Source organism: Biomphalaria glabrata, chromosome 10, assembly GCF_947242115.1.
Source record: "Biomphalaria glabrata chromosome 10, xgBioGlab47.1, whole genome shotgun sequence".
In the NCBI taxonomy this organism is placed as follows: domain Eukaryota; kingdom Metazoa; phylum Mollusca; class Gastropoda; family Planorbidae; genus Biomphalaria; species Biomphalaria glabrata.
Genome location: NC_074720.1, coordinates 40,445,989 through 40,462,420, shown reverse-complemented (window position 1 = coordinate 40,462,420; position 16,432 = coordinate 40,445,989). Strand labels below are relative to the sequence as shown.

The window sequence follows — 16,432 nt, the reverse complement described above, 5'->3', positions numbered from 1 at the left end:
CCACGCTACGCCACTGCTAATAAAGAATACCTAAACTGTCGAGACTGTTTACATTTTATACAACATTTGATCTAACCCATTGTTTCTTCTCAATCTCATCTGGACATTAACTATTACATATTAACTAGGACATGGCCTAGTTCTTTCAGCATGTTCTGAAAATAATATTCTAGTAATCAGGGCCGGCCTTACAAAGTGCAGGGCCCGATTTAATGGATGCTTGCGAGGCACCTCTTCTGAATTTTTTTTTGGTACAATAACAACTATTAATTAGATCATTATATCAATATTTATTATACAACATAGGAAGCAACTCAAACCTAAAAGGCGATATAGGCTTAATTAATGTTACGTCAATCGTAGGATAAACTAAATATGTTAACCCTTTTAATCCTACATCTGTAAAAGCCTGTGACAAGAGCCATGACTGATACTGATATGCTAAATGTAAATTGCTGAGCCCCTGCCAGGCGCGCGGCCCAACTTGGAGCAATCGGTCGAATCGGTATAATGCCGGCTCTTCTGGTAATTGAATTCTATCTTCACAGATTTGTTTTGAGAAAAAGAAACTTCCAAGATTCCGTTCATTCTCCCTGGACTATTTTCATCTTTGTTTCTGGACATTTTGCGACATCTCTCGGTCTAGATATGTCAACGGTGGAAGTGACACTGCTCGAAGAGAACCTGGAAAAGGAAGAACTCCTCTACACATCGTCCCATGACGACATGATCCTGCCCAGCAATCTTAACTTTGCCACCAGCGCTATCGTGGGGCCCATCCTGTGCATTTTTGGTCTAGTAGGGAACGCCCTGTCGCTGTCTGTCTGGTCCAAGGCCACTATGCGTTGTTCTACGGCCATCTACCTCAGTGGACAGGTAGGTCACTTGTACTTTGATACTCTTTAAAATGTGCATGCAATGACTGTGAGTGGGGAAGTGATTCTGTAAGAAAAATACAAAGTAAAGTTCCCCTGTCAGACCTTGCGATCTTATTGTGATAGTAAGTGTATGTGTTTTGAGTGGCTGGTAGTGCAGTGTGTGTGCCTGTGTATGAAATGACCAGTGGACCTTGAGTGTACATGGTTGAGTGAACAGCAGTGTGTCAGGACTGTGTGTAAAAGGAAGTCAGTTTTAGAGAACAAGTGGCTGGAGTAAAGAGCATAAATAGTGTTTATTGAAGCTCATGTTGTTTTAATGTGTCTATTACACTTATGGGGCAGATGATGTAAAGGTCATATGTTTCTGTGGTTTCTGTGGTCCACGGTTAACGAGGGTGTCATGTGGCCAGTACAATGACCAACCGCCTTTGCTTTCCCCAACTATTGACAGGTACACATTAGAGCTGGGTGGACTCAGAGGGACCCTAAAGATCCAGAAATTAAAAATCTCAGTCTTGACCAGGATTCGAACCCTATTCGAATCCTCGGTTCAGAAGCCACGCGCTTTACCACTCAGCCACCGCGCCTCAAGTTTTTCTATGAACTTATGAGGATCTCCAAAAGCTTTGGGTTTTGTCTGTGTTTGCCCATTTTTTTTGGCCGTGTCTTATTCTCCTCCAGACGACTTCTCATTAAAATAGATAAAGATTTTAGGCCATACTTACGAAAGCTAATAAACTTCTCGAAAAACAAATATTTAAGAAGAGATTACATTAAAATAATAGCCTATGGCCCTAGGCTTATTAGGAGCACATGGCAATCACCAATACTCTGGACGACATGATTGCCAAGTAGTTTGAAGAGTGAAAGCAATCTTGTTTGATACGTTACGTTTATATGTTTACTTATCTTCTTATCTTTATACAATGCAGACGTTATTTCAAAAAAAGAAGAGGAATACGTCCTACTTATCTTATCTTATATAATACAGATGTTACTTCAAAAAAAGAAGATGATCTCGTCCGACGCCACTACGCGTCATGCATTCAGTCATGCATATAAACCAATGACCTAAATTCTGCCAAGTCACTGGTTTTCCTGGCTGGCTCATGCAACCCATTCCATGCTCTAATAGCACTAGGGAAGAAGGAGTATTTGTACAAATTCGTCCTAGCATATGGGACGAGAAATGTGCCTTTATCTCTGTAGTAATTTAAAAAGCTGGTTAGATGAAGATATTTAGAAATGTAGGCCTATTTGTACGGTAGAATGCTATGTTTCCTCAACAAGGCGGATTCTTAAATAAACCGTATTAATTATAAAACTAATTTTTTAACATGCCCTGGAGGAAAAAAAAAGATTCTTAACTCCAGATGCTAATTAAAAGATGCTCGATTCCCAGATAGACATCGACTTCTGCTTTAACATTCTACAAACCACCCAATTGCTTCCCTTTACTGGATACAAATAATAATTTGTTAAAGTTTTAATTTGATCAGAGAATGGGTGTGGGAGAAATAACGTGTATAATTATTTAGGGAACAAAACCCGACACATTTAGCCATATCTGTGAATAGTGGAGGATTTAATTTCCCTTGTCGGTATCAAACAAAAAATAAAAATAGATGGTAACTTAAGTTGACTTTTTTGTGTGCAACCACTGGACAAATACAAAGTGTTTTAAACTTATAAATCTCTCTCTTTTATTAATTTTGTTGTGTCCACTGTCAGTAATTAACTGTCTCAATTACATTTCTACGTTGCAGGCTGTGGCTGACTTGGGAGTATTAGTGGCCTTCATGTTTAGCGACTCGATCCAAGCGTGGGCACCGGAAGTGAAATACAGTCTTGCCTACGGCGTATTCTACAGCTACCTGGCCTACCCCTTCTTGTTTACGATAGTGGTTCTCAGCATATGGATCACAGTGGGAGTCACTTTAGACCGCTACATCATGGTCTGTTGGATCACCAAAGCAAAGGTCAGTTTCCACTGTAACTTAAGTCTTTAGCTAGTGCAACCACAGGACAAATACAAAGTGTTTTATTTGACTTATAAATCTCTCTCTCTCTTATTATTTATATACCAGGAGGCTGAGGGAGCTGTAGACTTATGTAATTAAAACTTTCTCTTCATCTCCGAGTTGTGTTTTTACGAAGCTTATATTAACTCACAGTCTGTCTGGTAAAAAGTTTGAACACGTTATTTCTCCCACACCCATTTTCGGATGATTTTGAAACTTTGCATAATTATTTCTTTGCGTCGACAATGTATGAATCAATTTAAAAAAAAAAACTATTGGTCAATTAATTACAGGCTATTTTTTGTTTGTTTGATACTTCTTCTTCTTCTTAAACTGTCAGGTAGAGTTGAGCCTTCAGCTCTTTGAACTCTAGGCCAGCAAAAGTGAACAAGAGCTCCCTCTCACCGGCCTGAATGAGAACAGTGTGCACTGTTCTGTCTGGCGGGTGGGTCAGACTCGCGGCAAGAGACCGCGTACACTAAGACCCCCGCCATTTTCCTTTTCTATACCAGGCTAACTGTGTGGGACACATCATTTATATAACGGCCCCTTAAGGAACAGCGCCTGGATTGTGACAAGGTTATGGGAGATTTTTTACAACTCCGCAGTGCAATGAGGATGCTCTCGCACCCCTTTAGGCACCCCCACGGGAGTCTTGTTTTGCTACCCTTTAGCCTAATCATTTCCTCTTACGATCGTTTCCACCCGGGCGCCACTATGAGGCAGGGTAGCATGCCCGGGTTTGGTTTGATACCAACAAAGGAAATTTAAAAATTGACAATTTTGTCAGTAAATTGGTAATTAATAATTTGTTTGTCTATGCATAGTAAAATGCGAAGTTCGAACAGCCCCGATTTGTCAAGAGGTTCGAACAGTTCACTTTTTATTGCTAAAACTTTTTTATTTGAATGTTTACCAAATTACTACTATATTGCTACTGCGCATACACCTTTGTTCTTTACTTCCGACACATACTATTTCCTTTTCCTTGTAAAGGCTAGGTTCATGGTGAGGTCAAACTCAGGAGGTGTGGAATTATTCTTTTTTACTACCCGGTAGTGAAGGAAATGGGTAATGGGCTTAAGGCTATTTTTAAGTCTGATGGCTATTTGAAGTTGTGGAGGGTGGGAAATGGTGCAATGGATGGTGTTCTTGCGCTGGAGTAAAAAGAAAATGACTTTATAGTGAAAATTAAATATTAAAACATGTTTTTAGATATATATTTTCTTTGATCTGTTCGAACCCATTCGAGCTTACTAATTGGGGAAAAATCCGCTCGAGGTAAAGTACGCTTGGCGATACCTACCCTACACCTCATATTTAATATTAACCAAACATAGTGATACATTAAATTCGATCTATTTTTATAGAAAAAAGGACGAAGAATTCAGATATACCATCAGTTTTCTCATAGGTCAGACCGTTACGGTGCTATAAAAATCCAAACGTGAAAATTGCTGCCTGCGGGTTTAATAATTTCGAACTTCGCACTTTACTCTAGGCCTACATCATTTTAGGACGATTATGTTTGTATCTATATATGAGAATAAACTAAAGCCATTCTATGCATGTATTACTAACAGCGATACCTTTGTATGGTCTAGATAATCTGCAGTGAGCGGCACACTAAGCTGGTCCTGGTTGTGACGTCACTGTGCGCCACCATCGTCAACATCCCCAACTTCCTGTTCTACACTCCAGTCTACAGCGACAGCGAGATCCACAGCAACGACAGCGTAGGTCGTGGTGAGAGGGTGCCTGGGATAGAGCCGAGGATGAGCTACGAGCTATCCGAGTTCGGGTCCAGCCCAGGGGGCGTGTTCTTCGAGTTCTGGATCCACTGCATCATAGTTCTGCTGGTGCCCTGGATGGTCGTGCTGGTTCTCAATCTGCTGATCATCAGAAAGGTCATACAGTGTTTATCTATGCTATTTTTTAAGAACTCCACTCTTGGTAATGTCAAGCGACCAAGCCACAATTTTCTTTCATTGCTTCTTGGACAATTATGGGAGAAGTAGGCTAAAAAGCGCTGCCTTTAAATTAGATTTAATTAAGGATTAGGTGATAATGAAGATAACACAAATGTGTGGGTGAAATCTTATAGATCTAAATTAAATTCATGTCTTTAAAAACTACCATTACGCAATTACACTTAACCTCGTCTGCTATTCTGGTAGTGTAACTTAATGATATTTTGACTTCAGAGAATTAAACTAGTAGGCTGATACGTTGATTTACCTGGCAACCTGTCCTATGTTCATAGTGGCCAGGACCCTGTTGCGTTTAATTGTTATTTTTTCTTTCTAAATTGTGAAACCTGTTATTCAAAGTTTATTAATGCATTTAGATTAGAGTCTTGGTAAAAACTTTATACAACCAGCATTACCTAACTGACAATCTTTTGATTACCCGCCGCTGGCAGCTAAAGACATCGTCTCTCGAGACGTCGGTATTCAAGATGAGATTCTCTTATTTTGTTTCGTTCATCAGTGGCTATTTAAGTACGCACCAGAAGGAAATTGACCCTTTTTCTCTAGCTATCATTAACTCAGTTGTCATCGTTGATTTCAATGCGTTGTATTTAGGTCTTGTTGACAATTAAACGAATGCAGAAAAGTGTAAATTGCCGAAATACAAAAATAGCGTCTACTCACAAATTTAGCAGACGACAGTGGACTCTTTTTTCTTCATTAGCAAAATTTTTACGGATGACAGTTCTATTTTTACTTTCGGATGTCGAATTATTACTGGATGGGTAAAAAATCATCTCGGGGGAGCTACAGAGTTGTTGGTCCAAAAAATAGACAAGTGCATTTAAAAATATTCTCGTCTGCGTCATAAATAGAAAGAGCCTATATTTTAGAGTTATCTCTCATGTTGATATCACTCGTTTATAATAATAATTATAATATTTAGTCACATCTAGCACAGAAATAACCACAGTGGCGTAGCTAGGGTGGGGGAAGGGGTCCAAAATTCGAAAATACTCCCGGGCCCCCACTTGAGGGGGACCCCTAATGAAAGTCCTATTTTTTTTACACTAAATATTACGCCACTGCCGTGTAATCTTGCTACTCACGTGGAGTCAAAAAACAAGACAGCATTGATCTAGATCAGGGGTTCTCAACCTGTGGGTCGCGACCCCCTTTGGGGGTCGATTGACCGTTTGCCAGGGGTCGCTTATGACCATCGAAACTGGATTGTTATTGTCTACTCTTCTATTGCTTAATGTGTGTGTGGGGGGGGGGGGGTCGCGGCAGAGTGGGGGATTGTAAAAAGGGGTCGCCGAGCTTAAAAGGTTGAGAACCGCTGATCTAGATCATTCTAGATGATGTAATAGGTACCTTTGCTGCACAGAAAGCACGACGTGAGGCGATATGAATTGAAATTTGTGTTAATGATTATTTTTTTGTTAATTTTACGTATATGCTGTACCAATCGGAATTTAGGCATATTTATTAAGTGCCTTATCTCATGTCATGAAATCGAATTTCAAAATGCAGGGGCCCCCAAAAAAGTCGCGCTCTCGCTACGCCACTGCATAAACATTTTTCCAACGGTGGTCGAAATAGATTTTCTTTTCGCCGTATAAAATTCTGTACTGTCTCCAGCCTGCGCAGAGTATTTTTAAAAGTGATAACTGGCTCGGGCAGACCAATACCACTCTTTATACCAAATGCAGTCCACAGTGGCACAGCACATAGCTGTAGGTTAAAACTCGGAGTCTCCATCTCTTTAGACTGGCTGCCATCCTAGGCTATAGAGCCCAGTCTGCCCAAAGGCCTAATCCCAGTTTTCGTTAAGTAACATTGCTGTAACTTATAAGCAATGTTTCTTAAAATTTACATTATTTCGTAAGCTTACAACAAAACGAGTTGTTTCCCTTATAACGTTTTGTTCACTTTTTTTTTCTTCCACTGCCCATTCTTGGATCAAAAGTTGAAATTTCGCACAAACGTTCATAATCGATGACAATACATGAATCCATAAATTAGGGATAATTAATTAATTTTGTTTTACATAGAAAAAAAGGAGCTTATTCCTGCAACATTGAGAAATATGGCAGTAATTTTGCGATTTTTTCCATTAGATAAGCTTTATTATTTTATATATATATTTTCCGCTTTGCGATGGTCAGCAAAAACGCTCTTTAAAGCTTATCGCGGGAACGCAAAGAGGGAAAATCCCATATCTTGAGAACCACTGAGTAGCAGGCTCCTTTTTTACAAACATTATATTCGAACATCTGTTCATGATGGAGATTGTCCAAAAGCCTGCCAACTTTTAATCTTATTTATGAGAGAGTTTTTGTGTTTAAAGCAGAAGAGATTAAAAATTGAATTTGATTGTTGAATAATATGTAATAGCAGTGTGCCTATACAAAAGCTGAATATGTTCGTATTTTAGGTCTATGGTTGTCAAACGGAGGACACGACTTCAAAAAGTAAGGCCTGACTTCTTTTTACCGGAGGACTGGTAACGCATAGGCCTATTGCAACGAATATCTCCATCGGGGTAGCTAGACATAGGTTTAGAACCACTGATCTAGACCAAAACAAAACTATTCATAGACATCATGAATTAATAATGTAAAAGTCGAACCTATTTTAAAAATACGATGACAACGAAGTCAACAACAATCGTTAAAAAAAACAACTAAATCTAGATCTAAAGTTTGATTAAACTATTCCCTCTCCCATTCCACCAGGCGATTGCTAAATGACTTTTACGTCAACCAATCAAAGATATGCTTCTGATAATCTTATAAACAGAATTAAAAGTTCCAGATACCTATCTTTTAATTCTCGAATGTTGGTTCAATTAACCACAGTTGACTTTAGTTTGCGGTACTTAGGCCTGTTTTATAAATTTATCTATCTGTTGTTTATCTCTGTGGAATTTTGATGCACAAGAACGGTCAGAAGACCTTTCGTAATCACCGTTCGCAGCAGAGCGTTTTCAGACTTATTTCTCCTGGTGAGTTCCTCGTCTGCGATCCAGGACACTTCTTTATCTTGCCTTCCGTGTGGGCCTAACTTTGTTTTGTTTCTCAGAACTCTTGGTGCAATGAGCTAAAAAACAAAAGATTTACTGCTGCAGGGGTGAACGACTGTATAGGAAATACGAAAAACATGCACATATATGTAACCCTGCTGGACCAAGTTAAACAAAGGCCGTTTGGGCCAAGAGGCCTTCATCAGCGTCAAAACAAAACAAAAAAGACAAACGATAGACACAAAATAGTCTTAAGTTAACTTATCTGTCCGATGTTGTTCTCTATCGAGGCAGAAAAGAAATGAGCTATGCTGGTGTAAAAGCGCGGGAAATAGGAAAGGGGGGGGGGGCGGAGAAGTCAGGCAAAGATAAATGGGGTAGTGTTAGTGCCCATCGCATATTAAATAAAAGTGTGTTGGTTGTTGATCCCGTGCGGTTGGAGGGTGCCTGACATGTAAATAAGTTTTACTTGGTCCGGCAGGGTTACATATATGGATGCTTATCGTATTTTCTGTGCAATGAGCTGGTAGACGCGCTTTACAATCATCTATGGCCTTCTTCATAAGAGAAGCGACTGTGGATCATCTCTCATAGAAATGAGATGAATGCCTGGGCATTTGCTTCCCCCCCCCCCCACCGTCCACTCAGCTGATATATCCAAGGGAACGGCAAGTGCCGATACAGTTTGGGATCAGCGGCTCCGAAGGCTGAGCCAGGCTGTAGCACTGTGTACTGCAAGCTGCCTAAGGGTCGCAGGGTAGCTCCTCAGGATTGATTCCCGTAGGCCTAACCTTTCCCATGTTTGGGTATAGCTGCAAGGCGGAAGAGATTTGTATGTCAGAGTTTGCCTTCGCCCCTCTTTACGTCCCCCCTCCCTTTCAGTATGTCTAAGATTCTTTCATAGAGTAAGTAAAAAGTAAAGGTTCCGCTTTCATACCTTGTGGTCCATAGGGTCTAATGTTGGCAGATGATAGTTCATGCAGTAGGCCTACAAATTACCTGTACTGCAACGAGATCTTGATAATGTTGGAAAGATCAGCATAAGGGATGATATTTAGTGTAGGCTACGTACTCTTCACCATAACCGCACTGTGAGTTAGAGCAAGCTTATATATATATATGGAGAGAGAGAGACAGAGACCAAGAAAGCTATGGATAGCGAAAGAACAAGGGCCTCAGCACTGGAAGAAAAACGGACAATGCGAAAAATGGCCAGCTTCTCTACCATCGAAACAAAAGCCACCTTAACCTGCGCTATCTGTGGACGGGAGTGTCTATCCAAAATAGGGCCCCACAGCCACAAGAGGAAGTGTGCGAGATGAACCATAGTCGTTCTACATGTTTCGGATGTTCCTTCAGAGTTGAAGATAGTTTACTTCCTAGTCCAAACCTCCCGCAGGACGACGGGGGATGGGAGCGGGCAGGGATTGAACCCGCGACCATCGATAAGTCCGAATGACAGTCCAGAGCTCAAACCGCACGACCAGGCAGCCATTATATATATATATATATATATATATATATATATATATATATATATATAATCTATTTTATTCAAAAGTGGTGTAGAATTACGGAAAGTTTGGATAGTCTTTGACAACCTCCTTTCTGTCTTCTCTCTTTATTTATTTATTTTAAAATGTCAACTTTGATGCGTCTCTATTGTCCTATAGAAATGGTTACCGTCCCACTGTCACTAAGCTTGTTTATTCGTTCAGATTGTGAAGACTAACAAGAGAATGAAAGACAAGAAAACAGCCTCATCCTCGGAGAAGAGCAGACAATCCGAGAATCAAATCACACGTCTGCTGTTGACAGTTACCTTCTCTTTCCTGTTCTTTATGGGATTCCAGTGCATCATACAGTGTATCTACATGCAAAGACCAGCTGAAGTAAGTGAACTCAATACTGTGTGTTAACATTAAATGATTCCATTATCCAAACTAGATCTAACTTATTTTATATTTTGGGTTTTTGGCACATCGGCACAATTTAGGCCATGTCGTGCCCAGAATCCCTCAAGGGTTAATCCCCCTTTATATCTCAAGAGCTAGATTTTATATAGTCAAGTCATTAAAAACAAGGTCCATGCACAGTTCAGATGGTAGAAATAGTAAAGATTTATTAATTTAATAAAAATCTATTGTAAATATTATATGTTCACAATTTATTTGCCCTATCACAAATCAAACCTTCGTAGACAACCTCACCTCTGGAACAAAGCCCAGTATCTTCCCAGGGTCGACATTATCAAAGAGTGTTTTTAAGTTGTATATTCTAAAATTTTTCCCCCTGACATCCTAGTATCTGGGGCAATCAAGGAGGATATGTTCCACGGTGAGACAAGAGCCACAGTACTCACAAAGTGGGTAACTTATTTGAATAAAGAGCTCCATTTGTTCCACCTCTATAGGTCTGTGTTTTGAATATAATTCTTCAGTATTCACAGATATGTCTAAATGATTGTTGTTTCTCCTTCGCGCACTCTCCGATCAAGTTGATACTTAAAACATTTATTGTATCTAACAAAACATGAATCAATAAACAAAAATACTCAATTAGTCAATTAATTATTAGTAATTTATTATTTTGTTTGATATCGAATAAGGGAAATAGCTTGTACATTATTGGTATATAGTTTTAAGGACGAGTTCTTCCCCCTTATTAATTTTAAAAAAGAGGATTTTTTTTTATATTTTGCTTGTTTTGAAAGAGAATAATGTATTTTTTTCCAATCGAAATCCTAAACCGTGAGAACACACACTGTACACATAACATAATTTAAAGTCAATAATAAATGAAGCTTCGAACTTGAAAATTCGAACAAATTAGAATGCCGAAACAAGCTCGCCTGTTCTATTTATAGGTTTCTCAAACTCATAAATCGAAACTTTAATAATGATCTGATTCTCAAACAAAATATATATATATAATTCATTTGTAATTATTTCCCCTATATTATTTACTCTTGTGTGTTACCAGATAAGAATGTGTAACAAAACATCTTAATTATATTTCTCTGGCAACCTCTACACGTAGGCCCCCTCACCACGTGAAACCCCCTTTTCATCGTAAAGGGGGGGGGGGGACCGGCAACACTACCCTGCAGAAACCAGTAGTTTCTTTTTAATGTTCTTTTTTTTTTTAAATGATTATGTGAGATATTAATTGTATTGGTATATAGTGATATATCAGTGATGCTCAACCTCACTCTGACGGCGGGCCATTTTAATATTCGACACTCGAGTCGCGGGCCACATGAAGAAAAAGGGGAAAAAATTGAATTATACAATAAACCAATTTTTATTAGAAACCAGTGAATCTTGTATTTACATTCATGAGAAGTTTATCCTAAACTACTTTTAAATATCCGGCTGCATAGTTGAGACGCCAAGTCGAAGAATTGAATCTAGAATTACTAGATGTTCGTCTAAGAGACGATACGATTACGTAGCATCCGTTGCGCACGATTCATCACTGACAAAGTGTGTCCCACAAATACGTGCTTGTATGTATTGGGAGCAAATGAAGAAAACTGCTCAGAACCGAGTTCGGAGGATAGGTGTTGCGGTCCTTGGCTCCCCTGGGAGTGCACAGGGTTAAGTCAGTTAGTCAATTATTGTGATCATCCATAACACTTGTTTTCGGAGCTTTCGAAAAGTTTATGCAAGAAAGATGGATTAGAAATCAATAGTCTGCATCACTTGAAATTATCAAGTAAGTAAGTCTATCCGTTTCAATTGTAGCTCTGTCTGGACAATTGACCAATTGGCCCCTGATGGAGTTTAGAAACTAAGAATATTGTTCAATCTGAACATGATCATTATCACATGGTCCGTAGATTTTGTTGGTGAATAATTTAACGAGACCACAGAGGCTCGGTTCCGTTTGACCTCTAAAACTATTGCTGTCAACCATAGTTGTGGCACCATCAGTAGTCACTCCAACTAATTTCTACAAGGGAAAAAGATTCTCTGTGATGGTTGAAATTTTTTTTTATCATAATTTTGCCACTGGCGATCCCATCCATGCTCCAAATAACTACTTCTTTTCTGATTTTAAAACTGTTGTTTTTATCGCGAATAAATACCAAACTTTTTTAGCGGTATCAGATATGTCGGTAGACTCGTCAGCGGCAACAGAAAATAGACATGCATCCGACATATTTTCTTCTCATTTTAGGTAAATATTCTCATCCATCCTCCACTCTAGGTGTAATCTATCAATCTGACTATCGTGTCTCAAACCCTGAATGACGCTTTATTTATTTATTTGTTTGATTCCCTAAAGCAGTTTGAATGTTATGTTTTTTAAAGGGAGCTACTCTTTCTATATAAAACAAATATGTTGACTTAGTATCGGTACCAATCCATTTACTCTACGTAGGGAAGGATTTTTTTTAAACTTCTTTTTTTTTTTTGGACAATCGACGTTTCGGCGGGCCGGTTCTGGCCCGCGGGCCGTATTTTGGGCATCACTGGTATAAATGACAGAAGTTTAAGTACATCATCAGCAGTTAACTAATTTTCACAAAGTCTAACATGACGGGGGAAAAAAAAACAGCTAGCAATTTAGGTGTACAAAATAAAGGATTGTTGATAAGCTTAAGTACAGTCATCTTGGCTTATCAGATCTTGTGCACCTCTTAGCACTGCAGTGTCAAATTGTCCACGCTCTTCCGTTAATAACGCAAACTAATTTCAATATCGACACAGCGTTAATCAGACTTTTAAGTTATGGCTTAAAATGTTTTTAAAAACAAATGAACAGCTAACTAGCTGTAATGAAGAAGACTCGATATGAAGATCAACTACTACACCTTAAGACATTGTTAACATTGAATTTACATTTTTTTTTTCATTTAGTGACAGCGGAGATCAATTGACATTGCAGTCATTGCTTAATTTACAATGAATATCTCCATAAAGTTTAGAATAACTATATCTATTCTGTATATATTTAGACCATGTTGGCACCTGCCTATAGAACTCAAACTGATTCCATTATTTTTGCATTATATTATATTTATAGCTTTTATATAGCGCTACTTTCATGCTTATAGCATATGGTTTTCCGTGCTGCCTTTAGGCGCTCAGTAAACACAACAGGAGTTGGTTTTCCGTGCTGCCTTTAGGCGCTCAGTAAACACAACTCTGCCCGAGTCGGGTGTCGAACCTCGAGCCCCCTTCTAGGTAGCCAAGCCAAGCCAAGTTCAAGCGCACTTGTCCTCTCGACCACGCTTCCCACAATTTTTGACCTGCATAATATGTTCGTATTTCAGGCTCACTGGCCAACTGTGGTGTCCTCCTTTGCAGTTGGCAAGATAGGAATCGTCTTTACCAGTTCTTCGAACTTTGTATTTTATTGCATGACGGGAAGAAAATTCCGGAAAGAGCTCTTCATTATGTTCGGAATAGAATCAAGATATGTACAATCTTCAAGTACAAGGAGGCTGACAAAGTCTGATTCATCTCGCTCTACAAGCACATCAGGAATTTAGACTATAGATTCTAGATTTTAAAAAAATACTTTTAAAAAGATTTGTAAATGTATTAATATGATGCTAAAACAATACAGACTACATTTGATGCGACAGTTGCAATAATTACACTATTTGTAAGGATCGAGATCCATCTGGACCACCATGGGTTTGAGTTTCAGTTTTGGCACATCGGCACAATTTAGGCCATGTCGTGCCCGTAGTCCTTTAAGGATCACTCTCCCTTTACATAACAGCCAAAGCTAAAAGATGTACAATTGAGCTGTGATAACTTTTCCTACTAATTTAACAGGATGTTTTGATTTTATGGAACATCGACACAATTAAGGCTATGTCTTGCCCTCCAGGGTATTTTCCTAGAATGATTTATAAAGAAAGACGACTCCTGGTCGTGTGGTTTGCGCTCTGAACTATCGTCTCGATTTTCCCGGTTTCGAACCAAGCTCGCCGTCCCGGAAAAGGAGGGGGTGAGGGGGAGTTTAGGCAAGGATATAATAATCTCTGAATATGAATTAAGATCCAAAATGTTTGATAGCAACCAAAACAGGAACTTTTTACAAAGCTTATATCAACTCTGAATGGTAACAAAAAATAAATTTAGGCTGAAATTTTGCACAATTATTTCTGTTAACTGACTACACAAGAATCAATTTTTTAAAAATTAACCAATTAGTTAATTAACTATGGGTAATTAATTATTTTGTTTAGTATTAAACTGACTACACAAGAATCAATTTTTTTAAAAGTAAGCAATTAGTTAATTAACTATGGGTAATTAATTATTTTATTTGGTATCTTGAACAAGGGAAAGAAATCGTACTTGACATATGTGGTGGTATGTTGATTAAGTCCCCTTGTGGAATCTTGAGCCCCGCGTGAACATTTTTTTATGCATTGAAAAAACGTTCATGTTAACATTTACCATTCTCCCTTCCTAGAACACAACTGGTCCAAACATGGGATAGGATCATAGCGCATTGAGAAAGCTAAACAAAAACATTGGTACAAATATCGCACAGATTTAAATGTCTAGCTCAATCATAATTACATGACTGATCCAAACTAATTGATACAATTACACTTCATATAAGCTTTTTTTTTTCCAAAAAAGTATTTCTTTTTTTCTTGTTTGGATAATGGTTTGTTGAATTCTGTTAAGCAAAGATCTAGCTGATGAAGCCTTAACTGTTAATCGCAGTTAATCATGTTTTAACTTCATTTTAAGTAGGACTCGTTTTAACACAAGTAACTTCAAACCCACAACCATTACACAGTGCCAAGTGTTAGGAGTAATATTCAGTCAAGGTTTTAGAAGCATGCCAACTCCATTTCTTGCAAGTGACATGTCAAATACTATTGAGATCATTGTCTATGTCAAGTGATCCTACAGGGCTAACCAATAAATTCAAAGCTTGGAGAACTAACGTAATGGTTCTGTCACTTACATTTTTTCTTATATCAAGCACACAGTTTTAAGTCAATCCAAGAATAGTATTAATTAACATTCTTGGTTCTTTAACACCTTTTTTTCCTCCAGCTGATATCAAGTACACAGTTTAAAGTCAATATAATCTAAGATTCATTGTCAGCTCAAACCTTTGTGCTATTAGAAGCACATTTAACTACCCAGCTAATATGGCAGCCTTCCCATTTGGTATGCGCTCTGAACTGTCGTATTGATGGTCCTGGGTTTGATCCATGCTCACCGTCCTGAAGGAGGTTTGGACTAAGATGTTATAATCATCAATTCCGAAGGAACAACTGAAACATCTAATACAAAACACAACTGAAATGTTGAACTAAATAACAAAAAGTCATTTTCTCAAACTGTTGGTGGGTTTTATTTCTTCCTTAAATTAAAATTAAGAATTTTAAAATAAAATTTAAAACTAAAATTATGTTTTGTTATCTGGACAATAAAAATGTGTTGCATACATTGTTTTAGTCTTGACATTTTGTTTTTTTTTATGTGTCCATAGTGTTATAAAGTCTTGAAAAGCCAAATTGAAACTAAAAACACTGGCAGCATTACAAAAATGAAGAGAAAAAAATATCACAGATATCACACAAACAACAAAATGTGGATCAAAGAGTCAAGTCAACAAACTAAGATCAACAATAAATACTGGATTAAACAAAGGGAATGTGTGACTGAAGGGCACAAACTGCTTGGCTGCCGAACAAGGGGGCTGGAGTTGGAATATTAACCTGAGCTGATTTGTGTTGTTGAGCACATGGATACCTACTCCCAGTGACCCCACAGGTCCACAAAAGAGATATGACCAGAGCACACTATACCAGTGACCCCACAGCACACTATAGCATGAGGGATGGGCTGTACAAAAGTAATTTTAAATATAATAACAAAAGCTGTGATATACTTAGAGGTGCAGCGCTTGGCTTCCAAACCGGGGGTCCTGGGTTCGAATCCCGGGATTTTTTAATTTTGGGATCTTTAGACACCTCTGAGTCCACCCAGCTCTAATGGGTACCTGACATAAGTTGGGGAAAAGAAAAAGCGGTTGGTCGTTGTGCTAGCCACATGACATCCTCGTTAATCGTAGGCCACAGAAACAGAAGACCTTTATGTCATCTGCCCTAAAGACTGTGATATACTTACAAAGATTTTTAAGTCTTTTCACAAGTAGAAACAAGACATTGAAAAGTGCTATTTATCAACTCAGTCCACACTGGGTCAAAAAAACAAAGATAAAAGTTTAACAAGACATATTTGCATTGCTCTTAATTTTGGTCCCTAACATATAATGGGGGCTACTTTTTGTATGCAAAAACGCTTATAGTTTAAAAACCTTTCCAAGCATCCACTTGAGTAGCAAAGTGTCACTGTACTTACAACTTCAGAATGCTTCCTTTTTTTTTTTCATTAAGTCCAAGTGACATTGTTTTGTCAAAGCCCTAGAGGTGACTTAAAGTTGTTAAATGAATTGGGGGCGTGATATAAATGTATTAGATGAATTGCAGAGAGGGTTCTAAAGATGTACCATTCAACTCTTAATGGGTGCTCAACATTTATTCTA

General features: G+C 38.4%; 1 protein-coding gene across 1 annotated transcript; it reads left to right on the top strand.

Annotated features, from left to right (window-relative positions):
- The first annotated feature begins 392 nt into the window (after positions 1–392).
- LOC129928795 (FMRFamide receptor-like) lies at positions 393–13,513 on the top strand. The gene is made up of 5 exons (XM_056044775.1): positions 393–876; positions 2,645–2,857; positions 4,504–4,806; positions 9,613–9,786; positions 13,176–13,513. Exons 1-5 carry the CDS (start codon positions 511–513, stop codon positions 13,392–13,394), a joined length of 1,275 nt encoding a protein of 424 aa, XP_055900750.1. The 5' UTR covers positions 393–510; the 3' UTR covers positions 13,395–13,513.
- Positions 13,514–16,432: the final 2,919 nt, after the last annotated feature.

What these genes read in the sequence shown, in the direction of transcription:
- LOC129928795 (XM_056044775.1), top strand. Translation starts at nt 511, where the DNA reads ATGCCGGCTCTTCTGGTAATTGAATTCTATCTTCACAGATTTGTTTTG. An exon ending in ATCTGCTGATCATCAGAAAG is followed by an intron (nt 4,807 to 9,612) that starts GTCATACAGTGT and finishes TTATTCGTTCAG; the next exon opens with ATTGTGAAGACTAACAAGAG. An exon ending in ACATGCAAAGACCAGCTGAA is followed by an intron (nt 9,787 to 13,175) that starts GTAAGTGAACTC and finishes TTCGTATTTCAG; the next exon opens with GCTCACTGGCCAACTGTGGT.